Source organism: Drosophila pseudoobscura, chromosome 3 (genome assembly GCF_009870125.1).
Source record: "Drosophila pseudoobscura strain MV-25-SWS-2005 chromosome 3, UCI_Dpse_MV25, whole genome shotgun sequence".
NCBI classification, from domain to species: domain Eukaryota; kingdom Metazoa; phylum Arthropoda; class Insecta; order Diptera; family Drosophilidae; genus Drosophila; species Drosophila pseudoobscura.
Window position 1 is genome coordinate 10162287 of NC_046680.1, and position 27949 is coordinate 10190235.

Sequence of the window (27949 nt, forward strand, 5' to 3'; positions counted from 1 at the left end):
ATATACTCTACCCAACCACAATCCTTCGTTTTCTATAAAGCTCCAATGACGATGATGTAAGGCTGCAGTCCATATCCCTCTATGTATCTGTGTGCAGGGGCTGTTGATAAGGGCAACCGTCAGCGTACTTTGTGGGACTAATTACTTTCAGTGTCCCGCCAGCTTTTCTGCTCCAATGACAGTCGCTCTGTCGTACCCCGCCATTTGCAGAGGACTAAGGTATATTGGTGTACATGCAAATTTATTCAACATGCAGGGCGAGCCTCATAAGATCGATATATTGTATTCATGGCCCGCATCTTGATCTTTTAGACTGGAGACACAAATTCAAGGATATGCACTTACTGTGTGGCTCAGATATACATATATTTATCTGTATTTTCTGCAGATATTAGGCTTATAGACTCTTTTCTTGTTCGACTCACTTTGAGATGGTCGATCGGATGGTTCCCTAATAGTGGGTATCTTGTAGTCGCAATTACAACATGTTGTACGGGTTTCAGAACAGGTTAGCGCATATCTAGCAACAGCCACCGCAGCAGCCGCTGCTAGCCTAGCTATTGTATATAAAAAGTTTGCTGCCTACTTTCGAGCGCTGCGACTTCTATATAAGTAGCCACTTCCATATAAATGGCATAGCCTCAACCTGTTCGCGCATCATTCGCTCCAACGAACCTCGAAACCCGACGCGTTGCAGTTGATCGCCTCAAAGTGCTCCTTTGTGTACAAGTGATTTTTTTGCCCGCGGAATAGACCAAATGAATCTCATTCCTGCCGTAGAGAATCCCTATTGAGTTAAAACATTCTCAAAAATAAATATTGCCAATCGAAACGAAAAATAAAGCTTTTTAAATCGAGCCATAGTACGCATAGTCCATGTGCTCCAAGGCTTTGGTGAGTAGAACAATATTTCAAAAATTCTTGGCACAGAAAAGCAATCAAAAATTGAAAAAAAAAAAAAATACGAGAATGCAAGCAACGAATTGTGGATCCCCAAACACGAGAATGCTTTTCTCTTTGTTCTTGACATTTCTGATTATTAGTTCCATTTTGGAAAGAGTGAAGTGGAAGAAACCTCCCCCTAGAGTTTCCGTATCCATACCCCCATAATTGTACTGTCTGGACTCAACGTGTTGCCTACATTTCGGGGCGGAGGCAAGTAACATGAGATCCGTCTCCGCTCGCTCCGGCTCGGCCGTATGTATGCAAACAGCAATTGAATTAATGCCATGAGCCAAGCGACATGTTGACCATATTCACAGCTGTATACACACTCTCGCACAAGCAGAGAGGGTGGGTTTCAAAATTGGAAATTAACAAAAACCCAAGAGCAAAAAGCGCAGGCACAAATTTAGCTGAAAATCTAATAAAAAGTACAAGAGTTGAAGGCAATTTCTGGTAGCAGAGGCATTAGATACTCTTAAAGATGTGTACATTGTGTAAATGGCAACTATGTGATATAGTGACATACGATAATGGCGGATCCGCTTTATATAATACGTACCGACAATAAAAAAAGAATTCGGATTCCCTCCGCCTCTTCCTAGGCCAAAAACCGGATTTGATCAGAGTCATAATACCTTCTTCTTAGGGTATAACATGCAAAATGGATCACTGTGAAATTCACAGTGTGAATGTGTGTCCCTGCTCATAGCGGCTCGTTCTGCTGTGGCATGCTGCAAGCGAATTAGTGTTGCCACTCGACACTTTGTCCAGGCACCAAATCTGGGCTGAAAGGATGTCGGCCGCCCGTGGGACAACTAGAAACTGACAGCCGGCCATCACAGTGGCAGCTACGGAGAGGGGAATGGTGCGATGCAACAAGAAAAACCCGCTTGCACTTTTCTTTCAAGTGCAGTATGGTGCCGTGCCACCACCCTCCCCGGTGGCACACCCATTTTTTGAGAATGCTTAACGTGTCACTTGCCTGGCATCTCGGGCAGCTGCAAAAATATGCAAATTAGACATCAAAAATGCCTTAATGAAAATTCCGCCTGTGGCAGTAGAACAAAAAGACATGAGATGGGAAATTCTTCACACTTTTTCCCCACTAATGTATATTTCTTGCTCTTCTTGGTCCACTTTCCATGCCCATGTCCATCCAGAAATTGTGCGTCTTTTTCTACAGCTGAATGGATTTGACAGTGTGCGGGTCAAACAAACTGTGGCACCAAACTATCTTTGCATTGGCATAGTTTCGAACATAGAAATCGCGTCAAAAGCCAGATGTTGTTTCAGTTCTTTGGATATTTTCTTTAACCAAATTTATGTTAAGTGTTATTTTATGTTATTTTCCCGCTGAATTTTGTTCGGTTTTCATCGCTTATATTCTGATTAACTTAACGAACTATAGCGAAACAAAATACATCCGCTAGCGCAGGGAAATTAAATAAATTTTGCAATTAAAAGTTGCACTCCTTCGAAAACATTTGTCATAGTAAATAAACGTAAATTAAGTTTATTTTTATTTTTTGTTTTCTCTATTTTCCCCTGGGTCGTGGCACTCTTTCACCCACACCGCATTTCATTCCGCTGCCATTACCCACAACCAAACAACAAACAGTTCTGTTGTGGCTGCGCTTCCGACGACCGACCAACCGACCTCCCTTGTTGTCCTTTTGTACAGTTTTGCTGTTACCCTTTCAAGAGGTATTTTTATTACCTTTCGAATATAATCCCAATGCGAATGATTCTGTTAAGATGCAATGGTATCTAAGCATCCAAGAATCCAAGCAATCTCCAAAACTAGTAGTCCAAAATGAATTTGGTTATTTCTATTACCGATTGAGATTAACATCGGAGTGCGACTGCAAGAGTGTTCGATGCCTCGGCTCGCCTCAGTTGCTCTCAATTTGATTGTATTTGTTTTTATTTCATTTCGTTTGCTAAATAAGCAGGAAGCACCGCTGTTCAAGGCAGGGAAGGGTAGGAGCACGAGCATGGGAGTGGCAGGGAGGCCAAGTGCCGCTTCCGCTGGAACTGAAACTGAAACAGAGACTGGATCTGAAGCTGTAACTGAAACTGAAACTCTTCATGTTGTTTTAATTACTTTCTGATTTATTTAGCACGCCAACAATGGGACACAACCGACTCGCATAACATCGCACTCGGTCCGTCCACATTATTGACTCTAATTAGTGGCCCTGTCACCTGACTGCAGGCGGGCGGAGGAGCAGAACAAAAACGGGATCTCTGCTCTGTCTAATGGAACATGAGCGCGCATAAAATGTTGCCAAATTGCAGTCGGGCAAACAGCCAAATTATATTTACATTATTTAAGCGCGGTGCGAAAATTTTCAACTAAAATCCAGCCCATAGGCATAGGCAGATGCAACCAAAACAGCAAACAGAAACTACAGTACAACAACGACCATAGTTTTTACACAGAATTAAATAAGCTGCTCCTTTGCGCAGAAATTTGTTTGTCGTTTCAGGTAATTTCTGAGCCTGACCAGAAATTAGAGCAGAATTTTCATTGTTTGTAATTTCGGTCGTGCGTGTGCAGCCTTTCATTATATCTAACTGCGCGGTGTGGGGACTAGGCGCCACTGGAGTTTGTCCAGGACCTGGTCAACATAAAATACCCCTTGCTTCTTACAGAAAGATCAGCCAAATACGATTTCGATTTCGTATAGAGATTCATATTCAAATGTATCGATTGTAGGGTCGAAAATGCTTCCATCTTTCTGTTGCAAACATTTCCACAAATACAAAGCACCCGGGGTGCACCTAGACCATCGAGTATTAACATCATTTCGCATTATAGCCGAAAATGAATGGTCTACATTCGACACGGGTAATCTGTGTTGTTCGTTTTGGCCATGTTCACTAGCCACTCGATATGCCAAACATTTTGAGATGAATCAGTCTTCAAGTCAATTTTGCATTTACATATGTTTCGACTCAAGGTCTCGGATTTGTTGGCCTAAAAGAAAATCAAATTGAAACAAAATAACATGAAATTCCAAACATTTTCATGACAGAGACAGCTTGCATTTATTTCAGAAAATATTTCCAAGAGTTTTAAAAAGGGAATGACACGTCTGAAGAGAGGCGAGATTTTCTTAATTGTATATATCTACCTGTATATTTATAGTGTTATTATACTTGCTATGTCTACCTACGGTTAAAAAGACATTTGTTGTGGAGCCTTTAAAATATTCCAAAAACAACGAAACCCGATATTTGGTTGAAGGGAAGATATTCAGTGCTATAGAGCATATCGTATAGCTAAATTCTTTAATTTTTAAATTTTCGGATTTTGCAGAGCGCTTTGGCTTCCGCCTAGGCGATCAAGTGCATTGCCAGCTCCTAGTTGCCGCACAGATGTGGTGTTCTGACCTGGATCAGCCCATTTTGCAAATTTTAGTTCAGTTTACACAACTCCTGGTATAATATAATTAAAAATATTTATATTTACCTGCAGTCGCTTGCTCCCTCGCTCGGATACTAAGTTAATTTACACCGCAAATAGCTTTTTGCGGTTTCCATGACAATAATGCTAATTAAATGAAACATAGGTGCAGGTGCCCCTACTTCTTCTGCGGTAAACCCAGCACTTTGCGGCAAGCAGCCTTAAATAATAACCAACCGAGTAGCTGCTCCTGCTCTGCCCTCTCCCCACTCGAAACTCGAAACTGGCCCCAAAAAAAATACATATTGCATGCGTACTCTAAAATTAATTGGAATGCAAATGCAGTTGAGGGAAAAGAGCTGCAATTAAATTGCGCAGGACCTCACAAGTGACGGTGGGTCCCTTCCTCGCATCGGGACTGCAATTATACAAACTAATGCCGTTTAATTAAGTTCACACGTGCCACAATTAAATCTTCGGCGCTAATTGATGAACGTGTTTCCAGGGGTCTACACTCATGCATACATGTACGTGGAGAACATTCGTTGCTTTACTTTTTCATACCCTTTACTCAGGGAATACTCTTGGGGCACATCGTATTCGCACAAGTGTACATATACATATGTTGCAAAAAGCGCTTTGCATCCAAAAAAGTATATACACATGTATCTAATTCTCGATCAGCATCAACAATTGTAGTTTCCATCTTGTGGAGAATGCTTTATCCCACCTTTTCCTCACAAAAGACCCTCAAGTGGGGGTATCTTCTATTCCAAATATTGGCGGCAGTACTATTATTATTGTTCAAACTTGTTTTTGTTTTTTTAAACGTAGAACAATCTCACGTAGTAGTCAGCAAAACGGCAAACAAATAATCCGGAGGGTGAGTGGCAGAAGGTGTGGACGCGTGGCTGGGGGAATCGTTCGTGTTGGGAAATCATAAATAGTTTCTGGCCCCACCAGAATGTATCCCTTCCGAATTAGGCTAAACTGGATTTTGCTTACACGCATTGCCGTGCCGAACATTTGGCACCCGCCGTTTACCCGCCCCACCGCCCCTCTGCCCTGATTCGGACGGGGCGTGCCATGTTGAGTTACTGCCTTCGTTACGGATTGGTCAGAATTCCAAAATTATTTAGCAAATTAACAGGCTGACAAGTCAACTGTGCATGCATTTGGAAGTGGCTGACGTGGGTCCCCGGCTATGTGACCAGATTGCCAAGAGCCAAGAGCCGGAAAACTTATGGATTGCCGGCACGCAGAGCATTTCCAATTGCTTACCTTGGCCAAGGACAAGGATGCGGCGAGTGGCGGCAGGTCAACGACTGCCCATTAAAGTAATTCTCTTACGAGTACGAGTATTGTTTGCCTTAGGTATTTTGGCTTTCGGTTCCCCCCCCCCTCCTGTTGCACGCTGCAGTGTCCAAATATTTTTGTTGAGTCTCAGACCGCAGGACAAACACAAAGACAACACATAGCCAGAAGTTTGTAACATTTTATTGTGTGTATGTGCCAGCTTATTGTCTTGTTAAAGCCAGCTTAGAGGAGACCCAAACTCCGCACTGGAGTGGTCGTTGGAGCGGGAGAATTGTTTGTGGCATCGAGGCCTCATAATGAAGTAGCTTGTTAATAAATAAATAAATTGGACTGCATCTCAGGCTGAATGTACTCATTTGCATTCAGTGATTCGCAAAAATAACACGCACGTGGTAATACGATTTTTCACAGAACTGTAATTAAAGCCGGCACCGAGACCGAGGCTGCAGTCGAGACAGAAAAGAAGTTCGTGAATCCTGGCCAACTGCCTCAAGTGCTGCACTTGATATAATTTGCCGCCAGAAGCTCGTATATCAGACAGCAGCAGGAGCAGCTTTCGGTTGCTCTCTCTCTGTCTCTGTCTCTCTCTCTCTCTCTGAATTCGACAACTCAGCGAACTGAATGGGGAAGGCGGCAAAATATGAGGTCCTGGAGAGACTATACGGGTGCCAGTAGGAGTGGCCTGCGCAACGAGGTCAACGACAGGGATAGAGCTGCCAAACTAGGGGCAGACTTCAAGTGTGGCTGGGACTGTGCCTCCGGCGGTGCCCGTGTCTCTGTCTGGTGGCCAGCACTCGTGGATAATAAAACAATTAAGCGCAAAGTCAACATGGCCGGCCAAAAAAGTTGACTCCGCCAGTCGACCTGCCACGCCCCCCTTCTGCCCACACAGCAATCGAAATAGGAATCGAAAATTCCGCACTCCCATTTGAATGCAATGCCACATGCGGCTTTCTGCCGCTGCCACAGGGCGTATACTTAATCAAATGCATTGCAAGCAGCGCCAACAGCACACCACAAAATGGAACGATGCCCAGTGGGCGGATGGGTTAGGACACAACGCAAACGTTTAATGGGAATTTATGGCTGGACATTATGCATCAGGCCTCCTCGGTTCCATTTGGCTCTTCGCTGTGCACAGTTGGAAAAAAACCCCCAATAGATGAGATGTTCTATAGCTATTTGCAAGAATTTGGACATCTTTTAAATGTAGATTCTACCAGAAACAAACTCATCTCTTTCTCAATTTTAGATGACTACCCACTACACTCCTGTACCCCTACCATCCTACCATCCAGCAGTCTGAGTGCTCTGAGTGTGGGCTTTCAAGATCCTTTCCCACCCCATCACATCACAACACATCCAGCACCAAACCAGCTCCCAGGTTTTTGCGCACTTTTGAGGGCGCGTAACGGTATTTGTGCGGCTTGAATACATATCGCCTTGAGTGACGTTATCCGTGGAAAGTTCCTCCACAAAGTGAGGGCTCCATTTTCCTGCCGGGCCATTGTAAGGATGTAGCTGTTACGTTGCCTCGTGTTCACTTCATAATCGTGACGAGGCAACGCCAACTTGAATAATTGCTGTCAGGGTGTGAAAGGAAGAAGCTCGTCAGCATCTACTTAACTATCACTTGCATAAGCTGTCGGTGGGTCCATCGATCTATGCCCCCTGCCATAGACAACACTCAACTATCCCATCCCTTTAGTGCACTGGGGACCTTCCACAAATTCAGCGACGAGACCCTCCCTCAGTCTCAGTGCACGTTTAAATTGTTTTGGGTGCTCGTAATGAATGGTCTCCACTCAATTGTCGCGAGCGCCAGAAGCAAGTGCCACTTGAGTCGCTCTATAATTGTCTTGTAAACAGGGGGTCAACTCCTACTTCACCTCCTGCTTATCCGTTGGAGCTCTGGACATATGAGAGTTATTGTTCCGACTCCAGTTTCTGCTCAAGCGATCAAGAACATATGCCCCAGGACGTTGGAGCTCATCGTTGTCGTTCGCTCAACCATAAAATAAAAGATAATCATTATTTTTCTAAGATTGAACATAAATTCTTCGCAGGCGCGCTCTACCATCAAATGTGGCACACATTGTGGGAGTTACGGGGGTGTTGGGATGGGTGAAATGCTTCCCCGGAAATGCATCAAAATTCGCTGGGCTCCTTACCCACTGGCCGTATCTGTGTCTGCTCAACGGAAGTGCGCTAGCGCACAGGAAAAGGAATAAAGTACGCAGCGTAGGATACCCACAGAAACACACAACCCGACACAGATACACATGCCACATGCCACATTTTCGCACAGACACACGCACAGGCACAGGCACAGACACACAATCGCACAGGATGCAGCGGTAGCCCGTGGCCTGGCAGGCGGACAGGACATGTGAGTGCGGGCAGGAGAGTGCTCGGGCGTTAAGAAAAGCAACGCCTGCAGCGGCTATATATGAAAAGCCCGGATGCAGCTCATTTCACTTGGCCAAGCAACAAAATGCAGGCGGCACAGACTGGCATCCTACCCCGCGAGAGAAGATCCAGAGCGGCAGAGGCGTGAGGCGAGAAAGATGATGCATTGCCGGGTTGATTTAATAAATTTTCAAATATTTATCCGCAAAATATTTTTCAGTATGCGAGGATGAAAGTCAATTTAATAAACTGTTAAACAAAGTGCATGGGCAAAATGGAAATTGTTCTTGCGCCACGAAATGAATCGGGAATACATATATACTCTAGGGAAATCGAACCTTTAGGATTGTATATTGTTTGTATTTGTTTTGTAAGGTTTAGATGTTTTAAACATCTTACTAAAATATTATATATGTACTATATGTTTTATAGATAATATATCTATACCCCAATCAGTTGTCAATCAGTTGATTCATCAAACATGCCACATGCCCCATTCTGTTGTAAGGGTATTCAAGAGGCGCGTTAAGTGTGCCAAAGTATTGCGTAATGTGTGTTGGGGAGCCGGCCCACGTACATACACGTCTGTATTCGTATACATATTTGTATATACTTATCCGTGCTTTCCTTGGTTCGACGTCTTCCATTAAAACTTAAAAAAAGTTCGCTCCCTTAATTAAATGTCGTATAAAATGAAAGCTTGCAACATTTTCCAACCACAAAAATAAAAGGATCCTTGGGTGCACGAACCCGCCTTCCTTGTCACCCTCTTCACTTTCCACTCGCTTTCTTCACTTCTGCCACCCACCTACCATACATCCTGCATCCTGAGTACACCCCATCGGCATGTGGTGCCTGTCGAAGTGATTAAATTGAGCAACCATTAAAATAAATATGGCGACAAATGGTTCAAGGGTGCTCTCAGAAAGCGGAGTGGAGACACCACTCCCCCAGTTCATTAAGCGAGAGAGAGTAAGTAGGGAAAGCGGAGGGAGGAGTAATGATGTTTGGCCCTGACTCTCCATCGCCAAATTATGCGAAAACGTGTGAATGATGTGCGCCGTCTGTCGCGACTCACTTTTTCCCTCCAACACTTTTTAATAACTCTGATGGGGGCAGAGAATGAATGAAGACTGGGGGAAGGCAATGGGGAGCGAAAGTCAGGCTAATTGAAATCAATTTGCCAGCCAATCGACTGACCCTCATGCAGATCATTAGGCCAGGTCGAAAGGAGCAGCAGTATCAGCCTCAGCAGGTTGAGTGGCAGCAGGCTGCATGAGTGCGACCACAACAGATTCTTGACCACTTGATGAGCAGTCAGCCAATGTCTGAAATGGAATCTCAACCACTCTCTCGTCCTCCTATCTCTGTGAGTTTTCTCTATCACAGCATGGCGTTGTCTCTGCCTCTTGAAAGCGACAAGCGGCCTTGTTGACTGTTGGCAAAACTGTCATTTTGAGTGGGCGGTGACTGCCTCTTTGGCTGCCTTCTGTCCGGGTCCTGGCAATCAGACTAAAAGCACCTGGCCTGGTCCCCGTCCTTATCCTGGGTCTGGGCCCTAAGCTGTGCTTATTTGTTTGCCACGGCCCACGACAGTCTTGGCCAAAAGGCAAAGGAGCAGGCACAGAATGGAAAGCATTCTTCCAGCACTTTGGTCCATTTCTTGGACCCGTAAATCTTTCCGCACACTTTAGCAATTTATACATAACCGCCGGCATTTATTGTCACTTTAAGCTCCGACCTGACACCGATCCCACTGTCCTCTGCCCCCAGCCTCCCTTCACTTTCAACCCCCTCACGTTTGCTATTTACATTCGCGGCAGCGGTAATTTTTTGTTCTTCCATTTATTTGCTTCATGATGCCGCTGCCCGATAAAGTCAACTTCTTCATTTGCAGCCTGCGGCTGTCCGAGACCAAAACTTTATGCCACCCCACCGAAACCCCTCTTCCCGAAACACCCTCCGCAGCAAGTGTCACGTTGCAGACTTATTAGCGTGTCTCCGGCCAGATAAAATGGGGAAAGCAACGAGGAGAATGGAGATTAAATAATGCTCCCTGCTAGGTGGAATAGACACGGTGGCGAAATGCCACGGAATACGGAATGTGCACTCGAAAAAAACAATGTAGGGCCCCAAAACTAATGGCTTTTGTGTAGATTTTTTCTAAAATAAAAGAAAACTTCTAAGACAATTTTTTCGCTGAGTGCACGGAGTAGAGTGTCATTTGCCAGTCGCATTTGAGAACAGTTTCGTTAGCATATTTGTCTTGAATATTTATCAAATTGCTCATACGTATGGTGGGCCCGACTCTGGCTGGCTTTTCTGTGATTTATAAGAGCGGTGGCAGGGACTATGCCACAGGGGCGGACAGTGGCGAGGCATTGGAGAGAGGGCATGCTTGATGAATTACTGGCCGTAATGATACATCATTATGTTGAACTAATTGTGGGGCTGGCCCACACAGTCCGTCATTTCGAAAAGTCAATTATCATTGCACACGAGCCGGCGTCTCTGTCGCTGTCTCTTTCGTTCTTCCTCTGTGAATCATAAATTAGAGCCTCATCCGATCGAATGAAACTTTCATCAATTGATTATTGGCTCTGGCTCAAGCCATATATCAAAATCACGCCAAGGTCTCTCTCGGGGCGGGGAGGCCAGCAGATGTCACATTTAATTGGATTTTCACATGGCCTTTTGTTCATCGGTGGCATCGGGGTTGCCTGCCCTAATAAGCTATTAAATAACGTCTAAAGCGAAAGTTCCCCATCCTTAGCGGGGACACCTCTTCGGCACCTCCTCCGACACCCACCTCCCCAGCATTCGGCACAGCACATAAATAACACAAGGACTTCCGTTTGCCATAAAAGTGACACGCGGCGTGGCCAAAAGGCAAAATGGCGCCTAGAATTGCCGATGACAACATTTCCGTTCCTGGGAAAGCGATTCATAACGGATTCGCACTCTGAGCCGCCGCCAGGGCAAATCGTAAATTTCAATCAATGGAACACTCAATCCTCAATCCCAGCCAAAATCCCACTCATTCACTCCTTAGCCGTGGGTGGTGGGGGGGTGGAGAGGTTTCCGAAGGAATGACAAACATGCGAGTGTTGCCAGATGAGATTTAATTGCCAGTGTTGCCAGGGTCAAAAATGTGCACACCACCCCCCAGAAAGTTCTCGACTATTGCCCAGCACTGTAACTCGTAAATCATTAAAACTTCTCACATAAAAATGGGCAAAACGAACGCTTCACTAATAGCTGTCCTTGTTACGCCCCTTTACTAGAGGCCAGGGTAATCGAAAAACTTTTGCCAAATCATTCCGGGAATGTTCCAAAAATGCGTTTCACAGCACAAGGAAATACCCCCGAAACCAGGACTAGACAACGCCGCAAGATTTAGGCCTGAAATTGTGACTAATTACACTTGCGGCTTAAAGATTAAAGAAACCCTGTTTCGTATATTCGCTCAAGCCAGACGTTAGAAGGCTGATGAAGGCTTCAACTCTCAATTTATATGCAGATAATAATGAAGAGACCGGCGCTGATTATACGAACTTAACGAGCATTACCGATTCCCATTTCGTGTACAGTACGTGCACAGGTACACCATCAAGAGAAAAACCCAACAATCACAGCTACAATAATATTCAAGTTAATTAGCGGACATCAATCATGCTTTTATTTATTTTATTTGACTGCAAAAACATATTCACGGGCATAGACCGGGAGATTGCTAATTAATGGACATCAGTTGATTAAAAATAATGAAACACGGAGCCAATACGATACGATTTATATCTGCCCAGTTTATGATGATTGAATTTCCCCCAATAACCAATCGGGCAAACCGAAATTTATGTTCGCGGTCCTCTTGTTCGCTTGCCCAACGGTATTGGTGATGGTTTATTTCCATGGTTACAAAATTAAATTTGATACGGAAATGTTCAGGGTTTAATTATCATACATTTGCTCTAATTTGTATTTGATTCGTTTAAACATTCTACTAAGCAAATGTGAATATCAAACAATTGTGTGGTAAATGTGGCTGCTTAATGAAAGCGACCTCAAATTGTAATTATTCTGTCGTTAATTTTAAATTATTCTTTTGGATCACAATCAAATATGGCAATAGAAGTTAGTAAACAACGCGAATGAGTCGGTTGAATCGGTGTAGAACATTTTCCATTGAACAATGACATCTTTCATGACAATAGATTCTACTAATCTTAATAAAAGAAAAATACATACATACATAGAATCAGCCGTCGATCAGCCGTCAGTAGCAGAATGTGAAGTTGAACGACAGTTGTTACCAGTCACGCGGGACTCCTTCTCTTCAATTGTTGCCTCATATTGAAGGACAATTTTTGTACTTGAGCAAAGATATAAGAAAATGGGAAAAATTCTTGATTTTCAAAGCAACTCTCAACGGAACGATAGCTTTCAACTCGTAAATGTGTTTATGTGTTTTGTCTTTGATTTGTTTTTAATGCGACTCTCGCTGCCCCGGCAAAAGGGAACGGGAAGCAATAAAATATTTGTCGGTCAGTGTCAACACCACGGAGAGAGCCAAAGGGGGACACACGTTTCAGTGATAACCAAATTCGAGATGGGAAAGAGCCAGCGAGTGAAAGAGAATAAATTTATATTGAAAAAATATATATACTCGCATGTACAGTCGGCCATTTATGCCTAAATGTCCCTGCATGCGCTGGAATGTGCAATATAAACTTTTATGCCATCGCCGAAAACACAGTTTTTATTTACCGCCACTTGACCTTTTTCCATTTTTGTTCCCCGTTCGATGTACGGAGTATCTTTACGGACAAACGGAACGTAAAACGTGTTTGAGGCCCAGTCCGGGCCTCAGTTATTTCCGACTCTTCCTTTCCCGTTTCTGTGCGTATGTGTTTGGTTATCAGAACATAAAAGGTTTGTATGACAAAAACGCCAATATGGATAACATTGTGAATGGGAGCTGGGTACGCACTATAGAGTACTCTATCTGTCGCTCAATTCATTTCATATTTTGAATGAAACGTAAAGCTTTTTAGAAACCTTTGAACAACGAAAGTGTATCTCCATATGAGTTATTAAAACTGTTAAAGCGGCAGAGGGTTTGCTTTTACTTTATTCATGGATTTTCTACGTGTCAAAATACCGTGGTGGTTACCCCATATGTTATGTTTCCTCATAGCATTAGAGCTAATGTGGATGTACCACAGAGTATCCTATTCTTACAGCCACCTCTGCGTATGCGCAATGCTCGTGGGATGGTTTGCTGTTGTGGATGCAATCAACGCGGTGTCAGCATTTCAACTCGGCGCCATTCAAAAATGGAAATTAATTTTTCAGCCATGACAAGGCAATTAATTGTATGTCCCTGTCGCCGGTTGTTGTTGTTGGTGCTTTCCCTTTTGGCTAAAACTAGATTTTTTACACTTTCATGTACGCAAATGTGTGTAAATCAAAATAAATGTTGCCAAATCACGAACTTAATTTAAATGTCACGACGGGAGGAGCGCTGACAGCTGGAAAACGCGACTACAGAGTAGAATCAGTGTAGTATCGTTTCTGTGCGTTCTTTAGAGTAGCAGCCTCTTAAAGAATTCTTGCTGCAGCTGTTGCCAGATCGAAAGGGAAACGAGGCGGCTCGAACATCTCTCCTTAATGTCCTCTTGCAATGCGTTTATTTATGCATTACGAATTACTTGGAATCTGTGGCAGTTGTCGCTCCCCCATCCGCCATCCGCCACTCACCATCCGCCATTCGCCCCATTCGCCATTGCCCGGCATCCGGCATCAGTTTTCGCCATTTTTCTTTCGCTTTCCCAGAGAACTGCACGCGCCATTTTCGCAGCCGTTGGATAAAGGGGAAATCGAAATTAAACTGTCCGAAAGGCTGCGGACCAGCACAATTTACGAGCACTCGCGTGCTAAACGTGGCCCAGACAGACACAGGACGTTCTCCTCCCTCCTGCCATCTACGGCCGGAGCGAGCTGCGTGTCCTTTCATTTGGCCGCAAACATCCGCTCAGTGAAATGACTTTGTGGTTGGTTTTACATAACTCTGCGAGTCGGCCAAAGAGGCGGGAAGGGGGCGAAAAGATTGTGCTGGACAAGGATTAAGTCCTTGCTGGGATTGCATGTGTGCATTTGATTTTTGGCTCCTTCATTGTGGATGGGATGGGGCCAACATGAATGTTAAATGCACATTTGTTTCCGGCCAACGAAAGCTCATGATTATTTTATTGAGCTGCTGTGCCCGGGATAACCTTGGAGCAGGAGGAATAACAGAGAAGCATGTCAGCTGATTTAGATTCGCAAGAGAGATGACAGTATAACAAACCTCTTGGATGGCTCTACATTCAGCAGTTCCATTCATAGTTTTGGCTGTGGCTACACATGTGGCCCAGTGGCTCGAGTCGACTCGAGTGGCTTTGCTTTCGGTTCGCTGCACGCACAAATTGCCACTCGAATGGCTGGCTTACCTACCTCTGTCCTCTATCCGTAGCGCTGTACAAGTATCTTTCCATCTTTGCGACTTTGCATCTGTTTCACCCTACTCGTATCTGTATCCGAGCATGCACACATCTAAACATCCCTAAGCACAATATACATAGGTACTCTTGCAGCTACTTTGAAGCTACTTAACTGACAATCTTCCTCATCTTGAATAACGCAATTTTTTGCCAAATTGTGAAAGGGGTTTGGTCCGGACCCGTTCCCTCTCCCAGCACTTATTGTATCTTCTGATTTGGGGCAGAAAAGTAAATAAAATAAAATCCACAAGTCCCTAGCCAAAAACTTGTGTCGAGCTCAAGTTTATCTACTGCGTACGTAGTATTATTCGATTGAGATACATACAACCACTGATAAAATCGTTATCCTCACTCAATCTAAAGCAAATATCTGATAGAGAAAGGTCAGGCCTGTGATAAGATTCGCAGTTGGTTGCGAGCTCGTCAAATGGCCTCTCTTCTCTTCTCTTCTCTTCTCTTGAGGAGATGATGCTGTTTCCTCTTCAAAAGTGATAGAGGTTCCCAATGGCAGGAATGGTAATATGGATTATTAAATAATCCTACAAACAGGTGCAATCCACTAATATCCTTCGATATCTCCACATGAAGTGTGGGACATCCGTTCTGGAATGTGGACTTGTACGATAGCGGGGAAACCTTCCACCCAAAACTATTTCAATTTCCAGAATTTGTTTACAGGAAGATGGTCGAAGTACGAGTTTTCCTCTGTGCATGTCACAGGCATAATTTCAAACGACTCTCCTCTGCACAAAGTTAAGAGGAAAGCAAAGGCATTCTCAGGATTTATTTGGCATGCATTCTCAACTTGATGCTTGACCGAAGCAAAGATATATTTGGAATGCATTCCGAGCTTGCGGCATAGCTGCAACCAAACACAATATATGTACACAGATATAGATACTATTCTCGCATATGAGCAAACTTGTGCCACAATCACAGATGGCACAACACTTGGTGGCAAAGTTTCTTGCAATAACTGCACAAGTATACATAGAATGGCAATTGCAATTGCGGTTTCCAGACTAGGACATCATTAAGTAGGCCCGACCAAAGGACTTCTGTCAGAGGAAATGGTCCTCACATGACATTTATTACGGACAAACTTCGGTGGGAGGCCTGACATTAAAATTCTCATGGAGTTCGGAGCAGTAATGACAACTGGAAAACTATAATTGCAGAACGTTTTTCCTGATTTTCTTTGGGTCATCTGCAGCAGCAGCAAAGTCCAGGAAGATAGTCTTCATTTCCTCTGCTGATTGAAATTGTTTCTCTGCCTTGTGTTCCTTCCTTGCAATCTGTTGTGCTTCCCAATGATGCATGACCAGAACAAAGACATAGATATAGATACTATACTCACTTGGGGTGATAAATTGAAGCCCAAGTCCCAGAAGTTCCAAAGCAATACCAAAAAAAGATTCGATAGGAGCCAGCTGCGAATATTTATATGCTCGAGAATAACTCAAAGCGACTTAACTCCATCGATGATAGAGATTAAACTTTTGCTCGAACAATGTCAAAGCATCAATTTGTCCGGAGACGATGACAACGAATCAAGGGATTGGGGATAAGACCAGATGAAAAGCAATCACGGGCTATCAAGTCTCTATTGTATTGCTGAGGAAATTATGAAAATCCCACCAAGAATAGGCGAAGGCTTTTGTCGTCTTGACATATTTTAATGCGAATTTACGCCAAGAAAGATGTGCGGCGGCGGGGTTGCCACTTGAGCCTGGTGGCCTCTGACAGTTGGTCAACTTTAATTTGCAGCCCTTTTGGAGGCCGACATCCTGGGCCCTTGGGAGTCGCCCGTCCTGATTCTGCCTCTTCCGTTGCCTGTTGGCAAGTTAGTGGCGCCGTCTCCCAGGCGACAGACAGCGCCTTGAATGTAATAAATAAGTGGAGATACTCGTACTCGTGCTCCCCCAATGGTGCTGGCGCGGCGTACCTCAATCAAAGCATGTGCCACACACTGGAAACAGCAGCAGCAACCGAATCAGACGAAATGCGGGAATGCCCATGTTTCCCTCTATCAACAGTGTCTTCAATAATTTTTTACACACCCACACGTGAGAATGCCATGCAGACAGACAGAGAGACTTGGGTCGCTGTCATGTTATATTCCCGTTAGGCAGTTGCTGGCGCAAAGGGCAAAACTGCAAATAAGAAAGGAATAAAATAAAATGAAATAAAATATAAAAAAAAACACTAGTACAACAAAAGAAAAATAAAGAATATAAAGTATGCGGAAGCTGAAATACCCTTTCAAATGAAATGAACACGAAAGCTTAACTTGTATATAAAAGGTTGGAAGTACTTTGCATTAGGAAAATTCGATTTGGTACGAGCACAAAACACGAGCACAATGAAATTTCAGGAAGAGATAAATATCAACATTCATTAATTAATACAAATTTAGGAAATAATCAACTATAAAAAACCTCCTGGAAGGGGCCACCAGCCGAGGGTACCCTGCACGAAAGAGAAATAACAGCTCCAAGTGTCATTTATCTCTCAGGGACGAAACTTTCCATCGACTTTCACTCAACACAAAAGTGCTGTAACTATGTGTGTATGATGCTTGTGTGTTTGCGTATGTGGGTGGGTGGGCGTGTGCCTGTGGTGCTGTGGAGATGTGGAGCTGACAAACTCTTTGCATATTTTCGCCCCCTCACTCGCCGCTCTCAGCACCCACTCATAGGGTGTGAGCCAAATTGATTTGACAAATATTTTGCTTGGCGTTTATTACATTTTTTTCGTTGGCCTCAGCGCCAGCTCTGGCCTCGGAGCCGTCGAGGGTTGGAGGGCCTTTTCAGGCTTTAACCCCGTCATCGATGGCAGGGATTACGACGCACGCTATGGCAACAATTTCAATATGCTCCTGCTCCTGATCTGCTCCTCAGCTCTGCATGGCGCTACACGATAGATGCCACAATAAAGCAGCTGAAATTCCTCACGCTGCCACAAACACATGCTTGGGGGCCACATTTAAATGTACAGCTGTGCATTGATTGCATTGCTGCACTTGTTGCACATGCCTCGCATGCACACACACACCAGCACAACGGCCTATTCCTTTAGGTACTGCATCAATCAAGATGGAAACAAAAGCAGACCACCAAACATACTGGAATTCCGGAAATCCACTTCCAACTCTGACGCTAATACTTATTCGATGCTCCGGAGCAAGTTATGTTTTAATTAAGGGCTTGGAATTGGAAGCGCATTTATGCAATTAATAGACTTATGGAAGATTCATGGCATCTGATTTAGAATCTGCTAGATAGTATAAGAAAGAGCCAATTAAAGAATACTGAACGGGACACAAAAATACGCAATGATGGGCCAAAGAAAGACCACTGAAAAGTGAACAATAATAGAGTACAGAAAGTAGTTTTTGCTTTACAAAAATACATGTGGGTTGGTTGCGCAGTTATACTTTCATTGTACTTTCGGAATGCTTTGTGCCTATTGTTCCTTGGTCGATTTCAGAAATTCTGTTTGAATTCTCGAATAGAAATGCAAGTACCATCGACTCTCGTTTTCAGAGCATCAATTTCAGGATTCTTGTCTTGTTTTTTTGTAACCATTACACCATCAAACGAGGATGAATGAAAACAATATGAACTCAAAAGCATAATTTTGTGAAAAATGCGTAGTCATTCAAAGGTATGTCTGTTACTCTGGCATGAATAAATCTGCAGTAGAAAAATATCTATTAGATCCCGATGAAATATCGCTTGCACGATGCTTTCATGATGGTGTTGAGTATCTGCCGTGGTTTATTTGGGCGCAGACTCAGTTTAATTTTCACATTTTAGCCCAAAATTCACTACTAGGGCCCCGGGCAGACAAAGGCAGACAAACTGCGCTGCAACCGAATAAACCATTTACAAATACGAGTAGCATTCGAGCAAATATAGGCGATTGGCATTCCATTTGAATGAGCTGCATGGAGCGTCGGTCTTAAGCTTAAGGCAATTGTTTGAGTGCCTTGTGCTGCCGTTGATGGATAGGATTCAAATAGCCAGAGGCGTGGGATCACGTAATGCACTTCCCCAGCAACCACTGGGCCACAAAAACGAGGCAGCAAATAAGGCAATGGCCAAAGTCAGCCACTAATTGCAACATTAAAGCTCCTTTTGGTTGCCACTGTGTGTGATAGGAGCAGCGGCAGCAGCCCCGAAGCAACATCCAAAGGATCAAAGTCTCTGCTGAAAGACTGAGGGCATACTTACCTGGGTCTCTCTCTCCTGCATCTGCTCACCTTTCTATCCCTCCATACCTGCCGCCATGTAGTTGTGGTTACAGGGACTGGGGCGACTTTAAGCGGGAGCTTTTCTGTGGCATGGCCAGAAAAGGAAAAGGAAGAGCTACGAGGAGATGACTCGCCTGTTTTAGATATGGGATTAACAGTCCGCAGAACTGTCAATCTGGTGGTTGCCAGAGTTTGAACGTAGCCTCCCACATGGCAGGCGCAGATGATTTTTGCGCATCGCATGCGTAGCATTGGAGCAACGCCAAGGCCAAAGGTATTGCCAACGTCAACGCCTGTGATGACTTTTAATTGAAAAGCAGAACCGGGGAAATGTTGTTAACTGCTCGCCACCGCAACATGCAACAAAATGATACATGGCCAAAGCTAGCAACAAGCCAATTTGTGGCTGGCGATAACTTTAAAATTGGCAAAGTTTTGCGATTAATTAAAATCGCTTCATGCCATTGATGAAACAATAACGAAAAAACTAATATTTGACAATTGCCAATAATCGCCAGACAGCAGCATGTATCCGATGCAGCAAATTGCCTGTGGCAGAGGGTGCATGCAACAGCAACAGCAACAGAAACAGCGACAGCAGTAGCAGCTGCAACAACAGAATGGAATCAGCAACAGAATCGGCAACCAGAGGAGAGAGCAACAATTAAAACAAATCGAAAAGATAAAAGTGCTGTTTGTACGATGTGGCTGCTGCTGTTCGATGGTTTTTGTTGCCGCTGCAGACGAAAAATCTAAAGTCCATGAACCGACAATGGGATACCCTAAGATATTCGCTTCTTCAATAAGCATTCAAGTAGGGAAAACTGACGTTTTTTACATAAAAGGCAATAGCTAATGAGAAATGGGTGATAGTTGGTGGGCAATATCTATAGCGCTAAATAACAATAGAGCTCAACTTTGGTGCCTAATAGCTCCTCGAGGCCCCCGTTATCTCCGAAGATAAGCCCAGATCTAGTATATTACCATCACACCCACGGATTCAACGATTAAAGGGTATCAAAACTTCCAACCACATATACACACCACTACAGGCATGCAAATCGGTGCACCCGTCCCTTGCTCTCTATCTCTCTATCCATGCGATCCATGTGGTTGTTTGTGCCCATTTTTGTACCCTTGCAAGGACAAACTTTTATTTCGAACAATTGCCGCCGTGCAGACAAATTGAATTGAAAACTGGGAATGTAACAAATTATGCAATATATATGAGTCATAAGCACACACTCCCATTCACATAAGGGGTGCGACATGTCTGTGCACATGCACTCTCGACAGGTGCCCAGTCGAACGCCGAACGAGGTATGTTGTTTGATTGCAAAAATATAATTAAATGGCAACATAGGGGTTACGTAGGGGTTAGTGCAGAGGATGAATAAAAATCCCACTCAAAAAAGAGCTATTAAATATAAACGAAAACGAGGGGGAACGTTGTGAGTTGCTGCGGACACCGCAACTCTACGGTTATACCCGATACTAAGTCAGTATGGCTCTCCTCCGGCAGACGCCGCTAATATTTAACAACACGACAAAGAGTGCGTGCGAGAGAGACAGAAAATCAGTCTGAGCGTGACGTCGGGCGCTGCGTAGCCACTGCAAATTGATTTGTTCCTTTTGGCTATAAAAATGATCTGATCTGATCCAGATTCACCAATCTGATAGATATGGTCATTATCTATGATTCTGCGTTTTTAGTTTTCTCGTATCCTCAATATTGTGGATGCAACAGATTTTCGTCCTTTGTGGGGGCGGAAGGGGGTGGGGCGAAATTTTGAGATATACGTTTTCTAGTGAGATCTAACAGGAGTGCGGATACTAAACTTGGTTACTCTAGCCATAATAGTCTCTGAGATTTGTGAATATCCCCAGACTTGCATCCTTTGCGGGGGCGGAAGGGGGTGTGGCAAAATTTTGAAACAAACTCGTCTCGGTCCGATATATTAGGAGTGTGGATACCAAATTTGGTTGCACTAGCTTTTATAGTCTCTGAGATCTAGGCGCTAATGTTTCACTCTAAGCAAAGCCGCCTATGCTACCTGTGTGTTAGAGAGAGACAGGGCGAGAAAAAATGAAATTGTTTTCTTGATGCTGGCTATAATAGTAATACGATCCAATTCAGATTCTGCAGTCTAAAAGATATGGTCATTCTCTACGATTCTGCGTTTTTTGTTTTCTCGATTCTTTAAAATTGTGGATGCCACAGATTTTTGCCCTTTGTGGGGGCGGAAGTGGGCGGGGCAAAGTTTTGAAATATTTTTGTAGCAGTGACATATCACAGAAGTCTGGATCCAAAACATCGTTGCTCTAGCTCTTATAGTCTTTGAGCATTAGGCGCTGAAGGGGACGGACAGACGGACGGACGGACAGACGGACGGACGGACAGACAGACATGGCTCAATCGACTCGGCTATTGATGCTGATCAAGAATATATATACTTTATGGGGTCGGAAACGATTCCTTCTGGGCGTTACACACATCCACTTTTACCACAAATCTAATATACCCCAATACTCATTTTGAGTATCGGGTATAAAAAAACGAGGGGGAACGTTGTGAGTTTCTGCTGCGACCGCAACTCTACATTTATACCCGATACATAGAGAAAGACAGAGCGAAAAAGAATGAAATTGTTTTCATCATCCTGGCTATAATATTAATATGATTCTACATTTTTTTTCGTATCTTCTCGTATCTTTGAAATTGTGGATGCCGCAGATTTTCGCCCTTTGTAGGGAGCGGAAGTGGGCAGGACGAAGTTTTTAAATATACTTATAACAGTAACATACCACAGAAGTCTGGATATAAAATTTCGTTGCTCTAGCTCTAAGTCTCTCTTAGTCTCAGACAGACATGGCTCAATCGACTGGGCTATTGATGCTGATCAAGAATATATCTACTTCCACATCCACTTTCACCACAAACCTAATATACCCCCATAGTCATTTTGAGTATTGTAACAATGATTTGCATGCATAAACCCGAAAGGGTGTAAACTATTGGCAAACATTACTCCATAAATTATGAAATTAAATTTTCAATTGCCCCACTTTTATTATTGTTTCCGCTGTATTTTTAAGTTTAGGAAAAATATATACATAAATGACCAATGATAGACCGAAAAGAATGACCTGAACGAAAAATTCAGGCAAAAGTTTTGAAAGACAGATACTGGAAATAATTTTTTTAAGATTGTGATGCATTAAGGCCTGTTAAGGAAATATCCATGATGGTCAATATATTCGAAGCGATTTCAAAATGCCTATATATGTACTTCAAAGGCGAACTTCCATGTTAAGGGATGGACCCCTGATATTGTAAATAAAGCAGATACCCATTAAAGGAGAATCCCTGCTAGGTCTATATTAAGAGAAAATTAAGTGAAATCTAAATGAAAGTCGCATCAAGGCAGAGCCGCTTTAAGGAAAATCCAAGGGAGTACTTCCATAGTCAGTTTGTATCGATCCAGATAAGCGTATCTGCAAAAGCGATGCAAAATTTCACTAGAAAACAAACCGAAAATTCTATTTAGCTGACATTTTACTTTAAATAGCTAATATGTATTTAGTGGGCGAGCCGCCTCCATCAAGCCTTAAGCTGACAACGAAAGAAATTTACTTTTCCCTTAGCCTTAGCTTGACCCCGGGAAAGCAGCTTATTGACAGCAACTTTAAATCACAGAGTAGGCCGCCCCGACTAAGACAAAGCCACCTGTAAGCCCCGAAACAGATAACACACCGCCTACCGGCCTACCGACCAGGAAAGACGCCAAAACCAAGCCACAAAAAAGAAAGAAAATAATTCAATTCCATAAACACTTGTTCACACAGTTCACGCAGATCACGCGGTCGCCTCGGTAAGCCCGGCCCAGAGACTTGGCTGTAACTTCATCAACACAAATTGTGAATTCCATACAAATAGTTTGACAAACTAACTTGGCTTTTCCCGAAACAGAAACTTGGCAACAGAGCCGGGATGATGGAGGGGAGAGGCTCATAGAGGGGGCGGCCCAAATGAAAGAAGTTTTGCGGTAGGCCGGGTCGGGTCGGGTCGGGTCGGGTCGAGGTCGGTTCTGGAGCGTAAGAGAGCATAAAAGAAATCTTATAAATCCAAAGCGGCAACAACACTTGCATACATCCCAGATACATACTATGTATATGTATAGCCATATAAGCATACATTTTGTGTGCAAAAACTAGATTGAGACAAAAGAACTTGTGGAGCTACAGAAATGGAAATAGAGGATGGGTGGCGGATGGTGGAGCAGCAGCAGGGGCAGGAACAGGAACTTATATGAGTATTGCCACTCGCACAGTTTTCATATCTTAGTTTTGAGCATTTCCGGCGCCAACTATTTGGTCACGTAGTGTGTGCCTCTAATGAATGCGGGGCAACTATACATACGAGTACGAGTATAAGCATGTATGTACATATGAATGTACAAGTAGGATGCGCGTGCCGCATATTATCGCTAAAGGTCGCACGGCGAACTCGAACTATTTGGCTTGAGGCACTCTTTCGGCCAGACTAGGCCACATATAATCAAAGCCATCGCCCATCCTCATCCACAACAGCTCCCACAGAAACAGACATGTCTAAAGTCTTGCCGAAAACTTTCACCTTCTCCCATAAAGGCAGAAGAAATCAAAGAAAGTATAGAAGGAGGACAGATCTGGGTCCCCACTCAAAAACTTTTCAGCTTGTTTGGGTTCGGTTTTGGTTTTGAAATTACTCTCAACGCGCATTGATTGTCAACGTCCAGAAGGGAATTAAACTTTCTCGTCAGCCCGGAGACTCGGGAGCTGTTCCGTTTACTCAGTGGCTCGGCGGCTGTTTAAGTTTCGGCACGCAGCCGAATCAAAATCCTGCAGAGTTCTTAACCGTATTAGTGGTCGATTTTGGTCGGCCACACTGAGCTAAACATTTGATAAGCGGGAGAGGTCTGTTCGTTGAGTAAATAGAGCATAAAATGTTGGAGTATCTGCGGATCGATTAGCACGGATTGTTACGTAGCCCCCTCACAATTACGAAATGCTTTTTACTTAATGCACTTATAATTGAAAAATTTCCAGAAATACTTACATACGTAATAATAATAAATCCCATTCGTAGAAACACTTACCCGCACAATTCAAATATTAATCCCTGCTATTGTTGCATAAGCCCCATTCGATTCCATTCAAATGGCCACACAACACACACATACATATGTATGTACATATGTACATATTTATATACCACATCTGCATGGTGTAAAAGGCTCGTGTATTATGAATCCGTCCCCACCGGACGCAACTGTTGACACTTTTCAGTTTATTGGCTGAGCCAAGAATTTCTTTAACATTTCTATTTGTTTTTTCCATTTCCCTCTCTCGTATCACTCGTATCACTCTTATCTCTTTTGTTTTTTGCTTCCACACTTACAGCTGCTCCTGGCCGCCATGCTGGCTGTGCGCTGCTTTGGCAGCGGGTCTTCCAGGCGTACGCTTGCATTGGCCTGTGAGGAGGTGGATGCCACGGACGGGGACGCATTAGAAGCTGCAGTCGCGCTCGAAAACAATAGATATAGCAGTAATAACAACAACTACAACTACGCGTTTGGCGACGTTGGTGGCATTGCGGATAGCAACGACAACGGGCTGAACAATGACAACTATAACTACAACAAAGCAGTGGCCAAATGGCAGCAGCACCAGGGGCTCCTACAGCAACAGAAGCTCTACGGAAATCCCATTTACAGCATATACGACTTCAGTCGAAGCCAGCCGCAGCAACGGCAACAACTACGGCGTGAGTTTGATGATGATCCAGTGAATGCTGGCAATGACTTCCGTCTGCAATTGTCCGACTTAAATGCGGCCGTTCAAGGTGTGGGCAGGTTTGTTGTCGAGCACCACAACAGCCCGGACCAGGACAACGACAAAGACAACGACAACAGCAGCAGCAGCAGCAGCGAAAACAATGCTGACAGCAACAGCCAGCCGCAACAACGGGAATTGTTGCTGGAGCGCCGGAGTCGCATCAGTCGAAGGTAAGAGATAGTGGAAGCAGAGAAATCGCAAACGAGAATTAGCACGAGTGCTGCCAATCTATGCGAATGAATGGATGTGGGATAGTCGGGATGGGTGTGTCGGGTATAGTCAATTTGTATTATCCGTGTATGAGAGAGTCAAAGTGAGTATGGAATGAGTGGAATGGTCAGTGTGTGTGTGAGTGAGTGAGATGGAATGGAATGGAACACTGTGTATGTGCACATATGTATGTATTTGCGTACATATGTACATTTGCATGTGACTGCAGTGTCACCGAATATCATTGGAGATGAATGACGCATTGGCAAGTCTGTTCCTGTTCCTGCTAAATGGCAATGCAATGCCGTTATGCATGACGTAAGCGGTTAAGCTGATTCGTTGCTTTTCAGCATGCTCTCCCTCCCTTTGGCTTTTCCTCTCTGCTTTGTTCTTTTTTTGTGTTCTTTGTTTGGACTAGCGCGATCAGGCTTAGGCGGATCATGTGATGTCTGTGCCATAGATTACGCAATCGCCCGAATGCATGCACACAAATAAAAAGGCAAAAAACGAATTTCAAAAGAAATTTGAAAGAAGACAATTGGGAAAATCCTTGCTGAGAGATAGATAAGGCGTCACTCCAGCTCTATAGAAAGATACCCTACAAAAAATATTGAGTGTTGTCCATTAAAAAGGGAGAAGAGAGAGAAGAAAGCCGGCAACAGATTGATATATGTACATACATATGTAAACAGATAGATAAAGAGATGAGTAGATCATTTAGATTACCTTTTCGATCAAAAAAGGTTTAATTGGTTTAAAATGCAGAAACCCTTTCATGTGTCTGCTTTTTCAAAATAACATTTACCACACGGTAAAAATAACATTTTCGAACCCTTCTCAAACTCCCACCAGAAACTGCATAGATCGATGTCTGTTCAAGGCTCTGCAGTTCTAGTTTTCCACCACAAGTCCCACTTTTCCCCTCCCTTTTCGTTCTCAAAGAGGCGCCACAAACATCTTTATTCCACTTATTTATTTTTACCCATACTAATTTGAACGAGAGCAGGCTCACCTCAACAATTCCAAAAAGAATTCGTTTCTAAACATTTTTGCAAACTTTGCGACAAAACTATCAAAGCCGTTGTTGCCCTCAAAAGAGCCCTTCAAAACTGCCACTGTCGCTGGTCAGAGGGGGTGGCATGGTGGCTAGGCAGTAAAGCATTGACAACGAAAGAGGAAATCCGCTGGCAGCCAACGACAGCCGCGTAACGGAGGAGCTTTGTGCCGCTTCGTGCTCAGAACAACGCCATTGGTAGCACCATCTCCGGGACCTGCAGGGCCCTGGTCTCAATCCCGAACAAAGCCGCGCAAAAAGAAAGCTAAAAAATTCATTGGCATTTGCCGCAGTTGAATGCAAAATGATGCGCTTTTGTTGGCCAGCTGGAAAAAGGGACTATGAAGGATGGCGGCGGCGGAGAAGGGATAGCGAATATCCCACGCCATGCAAATAACAAACGTCAAAAAGAATTTATTTTTTTGTTGCAGTCGCCACACAGCAGTCTAAAAACCGTCGTTTTTCCACTCCGTCGCAGTCATTTCCGCCCGCCTGCGGCATCCGTGGCGTTGGCAGCTTCTGTCGGGCAAGAGACGCGAGCGGCGTTAATTCATTGCCAAAGCTAAAATTTCCATGCATATGCAATTTCAGGGAACCAGAGGAGGGTCAGCCGGAGCTTTATGATAACGAATATGCAGCAGCTGCTGGTGCTACCTCTGATGCTGCTCCTGATTCCAATGTCGACATTGAGGGCGAGGAAGACTATGCCGTGGCGGCCGAGGATGCGGATGAGCTGAGTGAACAGCTGCCCTACGGCATTCAGAATGTGCGCAAGCGTCGCGTTCGCAGCGTTATGCCTCCCGCTCAACAGCTGCTGGCTCCTAGCCCTAACAGTGATGAGGTGAGCGCCATAGTGCCCTCCAGCTGGGTGCTGCTATAATCCGCATGACTATCTGTTTCGCAGGTAACCTATCAGTCGCTGTGCCCCACCAATCGAGTCACCGTCAAGCTGGACAGCGGGGACTACCGCCCTAATCATTATGTAGAGGTCACCTGTGCCCATAACTACGCCCCGCAGCCGCCGCGGGTTCACAACTATGACTACGTCTACAGGGGCAACGATCTGCTGCGGGCCCTGCTCGCGGAGCGGGGAGAGAAGCGCGAGGTGGGTCAAAATCTAAGGTTACACAAATAAACAGCTCCTGAATGTCCCGAATCCATTGCAGATCTGCTCGGCGATAGGCTTCGCCTGCATCCAGCTCAACCGCACCATCCACCTGATCCGGCTGAACGATGCCTCCGGCTGCTGGGAATCCGAAACTCGAACGGTGCCATCCGGCTGTGAGTGTATGTGGCCCAAGCACAGCTACGGAGATATCGGCTTCTACCACCAGACACAGAAGCGGCACGGGGGCGTACGAGGACGTATCGCCCCCACCATTGACTACAGGCCAGGAGTGGGCTATCGCCAGCTGACAGTGCGAGCCCGGAGTCCCAAAGCCGGGCAGCGCAGTCGACGCGATGACTTGGGCTACGAGAGCTACGAGATGAATTAGTGGCACAGCGAGAGGCAGTACCTGTGCAGGCAGCAGGGAGCAGTGAGTGGAGGATATGCCAAGCACACTCAGAGTGTGCCCAACTGGATTTGTGGCGGCAGATTAGTAACTAAGTTGGATCCGCATAAATTATTTTCGCTTTAGTTTAGCCGTAACGGGAAGGTCCCTTAGTTAGTTCAGATAATTGTAATGAAATATTAATAAACAACTACAATGGAGCAACAACAGAGCGAGATAATCCTTGGGGAGGCTTTGCGTGCACACAAATCAAGGGGATTATGGAAATAAAATTACGCTTGGCATGCGGACTTACAATTAATCCAATCGCAGCGCCGCTTCACCGTCCTTAATCCGGTCTGTATGCAATTCTTTATATGCCTTCGTTCCACACCTAACGTCGCCTGTCCACGACCATCGATTCGGGCGATTTATAGC

The 27949-nt window shown here is 44.4% G+C and overlaps 1 protein-coding gene across 2 annotated transcripts; it reads left to right on the forward strand.

Annotated features, from left to right (window-relative positions):
* Positions 1-570: 570 nt before the first annotated feature.
* On the forward strand, positions 571-27739 carry LOC6898370 (uncharacterized). 2 transcript variants are annotated; one of them, XM_033379004.1, is made up of 6 exons: positions 571-894; positions 24320-24683; positions 24762-24924; positions 26610-26859; positions 26923-27123; positions 27185-27739. In XM_033379004.1, the coding sequence occupies exons 1-6, from the start codon at positions 877-879 to the stop codon at positions 27512-27514; spliced, it is 1326 nt and encodes a 441-aa protein (XP_033234895.1). In that variant the 5' UTR covers positions 571-876; the 3' UTR covers positions 27515-27739. The 2 variants fall into 2 exon arrangements, with proteins under 2 accessions (XP_033234895.1, XP_015039611.2); XM_015184125.2 differs by having other exon boundaries at positions 572-894; positions 24320-24924.
* The last annotated feature ends 210 nt before the right edge of the window (positions 27740-27949 follow it).